General features: G+C 36.1%; 1 protein-coding gene across 1 annotated transcript; it reads right to left on the reverse strand.

The window, feature by feature from the left end:
* Positions 1-3,465: 3,465 nt before the first annotated feature.
* On the reverse strand, positions 3,466-4,539 carry LOC311175561 (olfactory receptor 4S2-like; the record flags this gene model as incomplete). Its single annotated transcript, XM_084240490.1, has 1 exon — positions 3,466-4,539. The coding sequence occupies one exon, from the start codon at positions 4,537-4,539 to the stop codon at positions 3,604-3,606; it is 936 nt and encodes a 311-aa protein (XP_084096616.1). The 3' UTR covers positions 3,466-3,603.
* Positions 4,540-11,856: the final 7,317 nt, after the last annotated feature.

The following is an 11,856-nucleotide window of genomic DNA, read 5'->3' on the forward strand; positions in this document are numbered from 1 at the left end:
AGGAGATTCAAGAGAGTAAGTTTGTGTATCTATTGCCTTGACTGCATGCCAATTGTCCTTCCACTAAAGGTCGCCAATCTTCTCAAAAGGCTACCTTAAATCTCTCCCCTTTGGGGTTTCTGTATCTACTCCCTCCCCCAGTAGCTTCAGAGGTGACAGTGTTAATACCTCTGTGGTTTCTAACTTCTGATTATGGCCTGTCTCATATGGCTCTTCCATATTTTAAAGAATCTTTTTGTGAGTAAACGTGTTTGAATTATTCTGAGTGTGTGATCAGGTTTCTGTTTGGATCTTAAATGATAAAAAGTAATTTTCTGTAACTGTATATATCAACTCATTCCATCCTATGGACTACACGTGTACAACTAAAATGTTCCAACATCTTCTTAGATAATATAAAATCCCACTCTCTTCTCTGTTTTGCTGAAGCTTTGAAGCTCACCTTCCTGGGGCATCTGCCCTTATGCTTTCAGGCACTTCTCTGGCCCTTGAGACTGCTACATGGTTTTTATCTTAAATTGGTTTGGTCATGCCCTGCACAGATGTCTTGATCCTATCTCTTCCTCTTTTTTTGTTTTTATGAGACATATCCATCCATAGTTTCAAATATCAAAGGATATTCAAATAGTAGCCTTCTGTGTTTTCCTGGAACAAACATAAGTAAATATTTTGTCTCTTGATTTGCTGTTTTATAAGTCTTGTGTTTTCTATTTCCCATTTGTTTTACTGCACTTATTCTATTTTCATGGAAACTTTCGTCTTTTTTGTCTTTCAACCCTCTATGATTTGTTTTAAATTTCTTTTTCTATTCTTTATTTAGTTTCCAAAAATAATATTTTCTTCTTTTAAAAAAAACTATTCTTATTTCAGAATTACAAATATTTTCTCTCATCAGTGTGAAGATGTGAACTTTTTAAGTGTATTTTTCATGTGTTAGCTCAAATCCACCAGATTAGTTTTGGCCTTCCTAAAGCCTCACTTTTTTCTTTTAATCTTGAAAAACCTTATGATGTTAAAAAATGAGGAATCAAAAATTTCACAAAAAGTTCCGGATCTATAGAGCAAAACTTACTAGTTGTTAGGCTTGTGGTTAGGGTTCTAATAGAGGCAACCATTCTACTTGTAAACTGCAAAGGCAGAATGTGAAAGACTTTTCTCTTATGCCCTTTAACTTCCTAATGCAATATTCTGTTAGTGAAGCATATGCCTGAGTGAGCATTTAGGGGTAGAGTGGAAAGGGAAAATGGGAGAGTGAACCACGCCTTTTTCTTAATCACCCTGAGATCTTTCATACAACAATGAACCCCACTGTTTCTCCTGCCTGGTGTCCTGGCACCCCAAACAGGTCAGGGACATTGGGAAATAAATCTGAGTATTCCTCCTCAGTATTCTTCACAGTCGGTACTTTAGAGTTACCTTTATCTACTCTGCCACATCAGTTACCATGTTTTCGTCTTCTCTTTTCCAAACATTTGTTAGAATCTTTTGTCTACATCTAACTTCTGTCTTACTTCCTTTAGTCTTTGAGTCTAAACTTTTTCCTTCATGTTATTGTTGTTAATACGGCTGTTGCTGCTGCTGCTGCTGCTGCTGCTGCTGTTACTATCTTGTTTAGATTTTAGGAGGAAAAAGTAAAACTAATATATTCTGACATTATAAGCATAATTTAAGTGTACTTGCTATTAATTTTTTAAAAGTAGATAACTGCAAAAAGTATAGAGTGATCCTTTTATGCTGAGGAAGCATAATGCGAAAAGTAACTATAGGCAAATGCAACAAAATGTTAATAGTGATCATGTTTGAGGACTGAAGTTCAGATAAATTTGAAAGAGCTTACAAAAATCCCTCTTGCCAGCTGTCACTAACATCATTTTGTCCTCCCGTAGCAGCAAAGGAAAAACATGCAATATTTTAGTGGGATCCCCATAAATAATGTTAAGTCTTTGTTACTAAGGAAAAATAAGAGCAATGAATATTGGGGTAGCAATCAGCAGATTTTTTCACAAATATCAACTGTGCATTTAGATCTGTGCCATGAATTGAGAGAATGAAAGACACACAATACATTTACATTCTTAATAAGTTGTGGAAATGAAGTAAGATCCATTAAAAAAGCAAAAACCACAGAAATGTGTGTGAAATCATTTTATAAACTATATACAGAAGTGGTGAGGTATACGAAAAGAAAATGTTGAACACAAACAGGACAGAATTTTTGAAAGACAGGAATCATAAAACAAGCCCTAAAAGGTTCCTTGGAATAAAAAAATGTCTTTTTATTTTGAGAATACCCATTATTCTCCAACTTTACCAAGAACACAACAAAAAAGAAAGGCACTTCATCTATTTCATTTTTTTAAAAAATCAAAAAGTTTGAACTAAAAATCTACAATACAAATGCACATTGACTTAGTCATTTCAAAAGTTCAAATGTCAAGTCATTTTAGTTGCTCTAATCAATCTGTTGCTTATGTTACCAAAAAAAAGTATGTTTACTTTCAATAAAAATAATATAATACTGGGGTGACAGGAAGTTCTCTAGTAAGGTCTTTAAAACTCAAAATCTCTAATAGACTTTTAAAAAAATTACTCTGCACTGAAATATGTAAAATAATCCCTTATTTTTCCCCTGCACAGCAATCATCCTTTGGGTGGTTTGTGGTTTATACTGACCTCTTAATTGTACGTGGTGTCGATCTTATGTCTGTATTTTCTGTGTTTGTTATATTGTGTTATAGTTATTTCTTATGAGCCTATTTCCCCTACTAGATTATGTAATATTTGGGGAAAAGACTAGGAGAGAAAGATGGAGACAGAGACAAGAGAGGAAGGAGGCAGGGAAGGGAAGCCAGTGGGAAGGAAGAAAGGAAGGGAAATGAGACAGCAACTCCTGGGGAGTAAGACTGCTTTTTCAGGAGAAATGGTCTGACTTCTGGGAGGTATCTTACTCCTCTAACCCATTCTAAATCATTAAATTATAGCTTAAGATAGCTTGACTTGAAATGAAGGGAGCTAAAACAGTTAAATGAGTTATGAGTAGGAGTTTTACTCTCCCATTCTAGAAGTGAGAGGAAAGATCTTAAAACTCACCAGTATGGTTGCTTGTTGATTTAGATTTTTACTTTATTATGATTAGTCTTTTTCCTGATCCTTTATTTAGGTTTTCTAAATACCTGCTAAGAGTGAGACCATCTGTTATTATTCTTTTTCTTTCTGGCTATAAACCAGACACACACTTGGATGGGGGTTGGGGGGAGCAGGGAGTAGGATCAAAACAAGGGGGGTGGGAATTGTATGGGGACTATAACCAAGATGAAAATGCATACATTGTGCAAAAAAGAAAAAAGATGTATAAAATATATAAAATTTAAAGTAGTAGTAATAATAATAATAATAACAAAAAAAATCATATACCATTATAAAAAACTTACCAGTATGGAAATTTTTAAGTTTAGCCCACCTGAAGGAAGAGAAATGAAATAGCCTCAAAAAATTCCCTGTTCAGTGAATAGTACAAGATAATTGAATTTTACAGACAATGCCTTAAAAGTGCTAATAATTTAGGAGCCATAGCTAATTCCCTGAGGATACGTTTCTGACAAACTATCCCTTCTGCTCTCCCTTCAAAACCTTGTGATTCCATAATCGTTTCATGGCATTCTTTACATCCTCATTCCTCAGAGTATAGATGAGCGGGTTCAGCATGGGGGTGATGGTTGTGTAGAACACAGACACGGCCTTATCCAACGGAAAAGTGGTAGATGGACGCAGATAAATAAAGATACAAGGGACAAAGAAGAACGTTACTACAGTGAAATGGGACCCACAGGTAGAGAGGGCCTTGCGCCGGCTCTCTGCAGACCGCTTGCGGAGACTGAACAGAATGACCGTGTAGGAAGTCATAAGAATGAGGAAACATCCCAGAGATATGAGACCACTATTGGCAATCACCAACATATTCACCAGGGTTGTATCAGCACACGCAAGTTTTAAGACCGGGTGAACATCACAAAAGTAGTGGTCAATGACTTGAGCGTTGCAGAAGGGCAGCTGAAAGGTCAGGAGAGTCTGCACAAAGGAATGGGCCAGGGCTCCTACCCAGGACACCGACGCCAGCACAATGCAGGTGTTGGTGCTCATGATGGTGGTGTACCGGAGAGGCTGGCAGATGGCGGCGTACCGGTCAAAAGCCATGACAGTCAAAATAAAAATCTCGGCGCAACCAAAGAAGTGGAAGGTAAACATCTGAGTGACACAGCCCCAGTAGGAAATAGTCTTTTTCTCAGAAAGAAAGTCTGCGATCATCTTGGGTGCTGTGGCTGACGAGTAAGCAATGTCCACAAAAGACAGGTTGCTGAGGAAGAAATACATGGGTGTGTGGAGTCGGCGATCAGAAAGGACCGTAAGCAAAATGAGCAGGTTTCCCGCCATGATCACCATGTAGAAGAGAAGGAAGATGGCAAAGAACATCAGCTGCATTCCAGGATCTTGGGAAAGTCCTAGGAATGTAAACTCAGTGACATTGTTGGCCACCTCCATGGGGACCCAAGAAGGACTGGCTGAGTGGCTGTGGTTCTCTGCAAAAATAAATGTTGCAAACCACTGTAAGCATGGCAAAGCCTAACAGGAATAGTCTTGTGGAAATAATTAAGTGACAATTTATTTATTTATTATTTTATATATTTTCTCATCATTTTTCATTTTTGCACAATTACAGAACATAAAAAAACTGCTAAGGGCCTCCCCGGTGGCTCAGCTGTTGAGCGCTGGGCTGCGAAGCTGCCCGCAGCCTCTGCAGCACCGGTTGGATACCCAGCTGCCGGGCGAGGGACCCACATGGCCGCAGACCTCTCCTGCCGCCCGCTGCTCCCCTCAGCAGTGTACTTCGGTCCTTCTGCCTGTTCTGCTCCCCACTCTGGCTCTGGTGAATTCTCTCACCCTCCCGCGCTTCTGACTGTACCCAGTGCTTGTATAAATAAATAAATCTTAAAAAAAAAAAAAACCTGCTAAAACTAATGTGTGTTTAGAAATATTACAGGACACAAGATCAGTATACCAAAATAAATTATATCCCTGTATACAAAATTCAATATACAAAACTTCACCTATACTAGCAAAAATAAATAAATAAAATAAAAAAATAAGTGACCCCAATGTAGTAAATATTTACATTTCTTATATATAGTTAAAGGGTATTTTTCTCATCATTAATTTTCATACCACATCCATTGTTGACTTATATTTGCTAATCTGGTATACTTAGGTCTACAGTTCCTTTCTTCCAAACAAGAAATGAAAGAATGGGATTCTTCCTTTCGATCTAAATATTTAATATTTTTTCCCTAATCATGTCTTTCTCCACCTCTCACCTCTCTTTTCTCTTTTTCTCTCTAATCTCTCTGCTTCTCTCATCAGAAATTCTCTTTGGGATGAAAACACTTCAATTAAATAATTATTTGACGAATAAATTAATTTTGAGGCTAGAGATAAAAGCAAGACTCAATATGAGATCAGATTTCTGAAATTGCTAGATGAGTATTCGTTTAATATAATAATATACAGATAAACTTTAAAGACTAGGATTCTACTTAATCCTAGTTAGTTTCCATTTTCTAAGTTAGGTTAGAAAAATTTACTTCCTTAACAAATGTGCATACTTCTGGGGCTAGCAGCATCAAAGTCACCATATCTCCTTTCTCATTTGAAAGTCTTAAACCTTCTGCAATGATCAAAAGATTTCTTTTCTGCTCCTCATGTAGAGTTTAGTTTATTTTTAACACTATTTAATATTTAGAGAAAAGTCCACAGTTTTAACTGACAAGAATTAAGCTTATAATGAGAAGACAATACCAACTGATGTGATATTAATCATTAATCTAGACATTATTTCATTTGACCTGTGTTGACAGCCAAACAGAGGAAGCCCACAAGTAATAAGCACAGTTCTCTGAGATAAGGTAAGAAAGCCAAGGAGAGACAATACCCTTTTCCAAACAGTCATCATGAGTGAATTTTGAAAGTTCAGTTAGAATTAACCAGAAAATAAAGAGAATTTCAGGGTGTAGACACAGAAGAGTGGACAAAGCATGAAGGTTGCTTCAAGAATGTTGAATAAGCTACCTGAAGATAAAGGTATATGTCATGACAGCAATATCTATGGGGAAGGTATCAGGGCTGATGTGATTCAGCACAGGATTCATGAAGGGCTGTGTCAGGAAATGAAGCTAAAAAGGATGCATTGTTCAGATCATAAAGTCTTGTGAATTAAGTTAATGAGTTGGACTTTATCTTGAATCATGTGGGGGCTCACAAAGAAAACTCATTCTCATGGCAGGAGGACCATGATGAGAGTAGCTGTTCAAATGAGTAAGTCTGAAAATCAGCTTAATCAAATTCTAATTCTACCTCTTGCTAATACTATGAGTTAGGAAAATTACTTCACTCCCTTTGCCTCAGTTATCTCAAGTGTAAAATATGGATAACAATAGCACATACCATATATATGTTGGAAAGATTAAGTGTGTTACATACAAAGCACGTATGTACCTGGCACAGTGTAAGTGAATGTATAATTATCATTACCCATCTTAGTGAGAAGAGTTTATGCTGGGAGGAGGCAGAGAAACCTGGGTAAGGCTTATCTTAGGACACTAACTTCCTTGCTGTTCATGTCCTAATTCCAGTTTATATGTATTTCCATGCTTGTGAAAATCTTGAAAAAGACATCAGCTGACACTCATCCTCTGAAATATATTCTTTGACTCATATAGTCCATATCTTTGCTTGCCTTTAATTATGATTTCAAGCAAGGGTTCCCAAAGATGCTTGAGCAGCTGCTCTATTCTTCCTGAATAGTGACAATAGCATCTTTATCTAGGATCCCCTTTATGAGCTCACAAAATTAACCCAAGTCTAAGACTCATGATCATCCTACCATTTTCACTGGGAAAAGAGCACAGGATTTAAAGCTAGAACAACTGGGTTTGATTCATAGTTCTGCCTACAAGCCTGTGTAATATTAATACAATTTTCCTCACTTCTTTGGACATCAGAGTCTGCCCCTGTGGGAGAATAATGCCACACATAGCAAGCATAAAATTAATTAATGGACATAAAATAGCAAGCATAAAATTAATTAATGGACATAAAAACAGTAAGTGATCTGCACATCTAAGTGATGGCTATTTTAGTGTTCAAATTTCAGGAGCATCATTATCAGACATCTGAACTCTGTGGCCCAGAGCCTTTATAGGACTTAATATTTCCACTGGTCCTCCCAGCTGCTTAGTGCAAATCTGGTCCCTCTAGGATGATGCCAAATTTAGAATGGGACTGGCACTGTTAAAGAATCAAGGTTGCTCCTTTATTTAACTCCATGAGCCCAACTAAATTATTTCAAACAAAACAAATAGCAGGACTTTGGGAAAGAAATTTAATCTTAGTTTCTCCTGTGAGTGATTTGCAGAAAGCAAACATTCCAGATCTCACAATGCAGAGGATGTAGGTAGGACATTGATATAATTTCCACAGCACCAGTATTGTTTATCCTTCCACTTTATTGTGTGAGTACTGTGAATATAAAAAGATGAGTAAAATCCTAGTCCTGATATTCGGTCATTTATTTTGAGTAGGTATCTTTAAATGGACCCCTCAGATCCTCTAAGACTTAGTAAAGTCCTACAGTTATATAGGCAAAAAAGTTCTTGGGGATAACTTGACTTTATTCCACTCTTTTAACTGTTGAAACAAATGAAGTACAGAGAAGAAAATCAAGTATTTAGGTTTCACTATTTTGGTAAAGTTAGGACTAAATTCCAATTCTTTAAATTTTAATAAGCTATTTCCTGAATTACTTTACAAAATTACTACAACAGGTGATGTAAAATGGATAAAGAATTTAAAGATTACTCTTTATCCTTGAATAGGATTTAAATTATTGAAAATCTCCACTGCCTCTTTTGTTGCCTCTTTTAACTTGTCATACCGGCTGGGAAACTTACTCTGGCTGTCTTCTTGAGTGTGGTCCGATGACATGGATTTGGACCACCTGAGATCTTCTGCAGTCGATAACCTTTTTTGAGGTAGAAATGTGATCTATGTTCAGATATCCACACTAAAAAATTGACATCTATATATAGTGATGCTTCTCTTATGTGTGTACCACATTTCAGAAAAAGATTATATTACATCTATAGCCTTAGAAGAGGTCCTGAGTTTATCCTCTTCCTTCTTCCTCTCCCTTACTCTCTCTTTTTTTTTCCTCTCTCTCTCTCCCCTTCAGATTTATGAGTTATGGCCATGCCATAGCTTCTGATCTCAGGCTACAAGAACATCTTTCTAGGTTCCTGTCTGACAGGGGCAGAAACCATCAGCAACCTTTATGCTTCAGCACAACCCTAAGGGAATTACTTGGCTAGTGAGTGGGTAGCAGCTGGAGAGTATTGTTAGAGAAGTGCAGTGTAATCACCACTAAATGACTCCTTATAAAACTATATTGAAGGCTACTTGACAAATAAGTAGTTTATAAATATTCAGGTCATTTCCACAGTTTTGCACAAAGGGCAAGGGAAGGGGAGGGTATTGTTCACTATAGCTATATTGGATCACCAACCCAGCACCCAGCAATAGAGTATTGGTTTATAAAATTATTAAAATATTTTCCTTTATTTTAAAATTTCTTAAAGCTCAAGCTCAATCTGAGGGAGTGGTGGGAAGCAAATATTGTTTAATTTTTTTTAAATTATAAAAAAAAATTACAAGACTCAAAAAAAAAACATATTATCAAACCATTCGTATAACTGTTATCAAGAATATACCTTTCCTTGATGTCATTTGACACATACATCTTTCAAAAATTTGAAAATCAGTATGTAGAATAAAAGAACTGTTCCATGAGACTATCTATCAAGATAATTTATTTTACCAAAAACAAGTGGTGGGGAATATGTCTGATGGCCTATCAGTAAAATAATCATATAGAGTACCCATACAGGTTTTTTTAAACACCATTGTTCTAGAGTAAAATTGATTTGAAAATATTGACTGAAAAGTTATACTCATACAAATGAAAGTGAATCTGTGCTTCTGTGAACTTCGTGTTTCTGCATTTTATTCTCTACCTGTGGGAGGGACAGTGTGGTGAAAGTGGATTGTGGTGAGGTATTTTCCTTCTCCCACAGTGAATGTTAGAGCTGATGGAAGTTGAGCACTTCCCAATAAAAGAATAAAAAAAGGAAAAAGCTGAGGTCCAGTTTTCCCAGCACCATTTATTGAACAAACTGTCTGTGTTCCATTGCATATTCTTTGCTTCTTTGTCAAAGATTAGTTGTTCATAGAAGTGTAGCTTTATTTCTGGGCTCTCTATTAGGTTCCATTGGTCTGTGTGTCTGTTTTTGTTCCAATACCAAACTGTTTTAATTATTATGGCTTTGTAGTATAGCTTGAAGTTTGGCAGTGTGATACCTCCTTTCTCCTTTGTTTTCATCACAAGGGCTTTGGCTATTCGTGGTTTTTTTGTGGCTCCACATGAATGTTATGAGTATGTGTTCTTTTTCTTTTTCTTTGAGATTTTTATTGGAATAGCATTGAATCTGTATATTGTTTTTGGTAGGATGGCCATTAGTAATGTTAAATCTTCCAATCCATGCGCAGGGGATGTCTTTCCATTTCTTTGTGTCTTCTTCTATTTCTTTTAACAGTGTTTTATAATTTTCTTTGTATAGGTCTTTCACCTCTTTTGTTAGGTTTATTCCCAAGTATTTGATTTTTTTGGTTTCAATTATAAAAGGGGTGGCTTTCTTGATTTCTTCTTCTTCAGATCGATTGTTTATGTATAGGAAAGCTACTGGTTTTTTGTGTGTGGATTTTGTATCCTGCTACTTTACTGAACTGGTTGATTATTTTGAGTAGTTTTTCTGTGGAGTGCTTAGGGTTCTCTATATATGTTATCATAATGTCTGCAAATAGTGATAGTTTTACTTCTTTCCCTATTTGGATTCCTTGTATGTCTTTCTCTTGTCTTATTGCCCTGGCTAAGACCTCTAGAATTATATTGAAGAACAGTGGTGAAAGAGTACATCCTTGTCTTGTTCCTGATCTTAAAGGAAAGGCCTTCAGTTTTTCACCATTGAGAATAATATTGGCAGTGGGTTTGTCATACATGGCTTTTATCATGTTGAGGTATGTTCCTTCTATCCCAAGAATTTCAAGTACCTTCTTCATAAATGGATATATAATATATTAAATTATAATAATATATTAAATTATTTATGTTAATAATGTATTATTTAATAACATATTATGTGATACTTAATGATATATTAAATTATATAATGTATTCTAGATAATTTATTATATATTAATGTAATTATATGCTATAACATATTATTAAATAATATTTAGTATTTAATATATCTGGGGCAGGTGCCCCTGGATGTCGTCACAGACATGCACTTGACCCCAAACCATGCTTCAACTTGTGAGAGCCCCTTCTTTCTGCAATATGCCTGCAGTTCCTTCCTCTGAGATAGGTTAGCAACATTTTCATTTCACAGGAGAAGTATTTAAAGGAAAAATACTTTGTGCATCACACAAAGCACATAAAATAACCCCAAGACACAGTGCCTCTGAGATCTTTCAGTCACAGTTTAGTGATAATCTGTCCACACAGTCCTTTCCAAATAGAAACCAGGGCTCTCCGCTCTAAAAGCTTCCTGCCCTTGACAGCATCTAGATTCCCTCTGAACACACACCCACTGGTTGTTCATCACTAACTCCCCTACCTGCACAATTGGTGGTTTACTGCTCATCCAGCACTTCAAGACCAGCTCCAACCTGGTCAAACCAGTGAATTTCTTTTCTAACTGATAAGATAAACCACACCTCTGATGAGTTTGTTCCCCTTTCAAGATTGTCATTCCCTGGGTATTCTCCCTCTGCCCCAAAGTACCATATAGAGTTTCTTTCTATCTTATAGTTACTGTTTCATCATAGTTAATAATCCTTTATACTAACCTTTTTAACATGCTATGTGGTTTCTATCTTCTGATTGGACCCAGACTTTTATATACTTATACTAATTGTGTATAAAAATTACTGTTGCTAATTTGAAGGCATATACACTCCTATTTTCATTGTAGCACTGTTTATTATAGCCAAGTTACGAAAACAACCTAAGGGTCCAAAGACAGATGAGAGGATCAGGAAGATGTGTTATAGATATGCAATGGAATACTGCTCAGCTATTAAAAAAAAAAAACAGTAGACTCTTGCATTTGTGATGACATGGATGGAACTGTGGGACTATAGTAAATGAAATAAGTCAGAAAGAGAAAGGTAAATACCTGGTAATTTCATTCATATGTGGACTACAGAGGAAAAAAACAAAGGAACTGACAAAACTAAACCCAAAAGAAGCCTAGAAATATGACTGCAGATTTGAGGCTACTGGAGTAGGGGGAGGATCATGATGGTAATAAAGGGGGAAAGAGCCCAATAGGGTAAATGGATACAGGTGCTTTGGTGGTGGGTGTGGTGTGGTGATATATACTTGACGAAGTATGAACCTGTTCCCCTAAACCATGTGCAGTATTGTAAACCAATTTTATCTTAATTATTAAAAAAGGAAGGAACCCTCAGAAAAATCACAAAAACTTTGTTTTGCATGTTTGCCAAAACATTATTGCATAGTACACTGATTTTTATCAACTAAGTATATTTTCAAAGGTATGGAATTATGGTTATTATTAGCCTTTCTCTGGCTATTAGTAAAATCTAAGTCATCTCAAAAGTTTATTATACATTTATGTTTCTTCTGCGAAATGCCTATATTTAGCAGTGGCAAAAAAAAACTAATAA

This window comes from Talpa europaea (genome assembly GCF_964194135.1).
Source record: "Talpa europaea genome assembly, chromosome: 8".
NCBI lineage: Eukaryota > Metazoa > Chordata > Mammalia > Eulipotyphla > Talpidae > Talpa > Talpa europaea.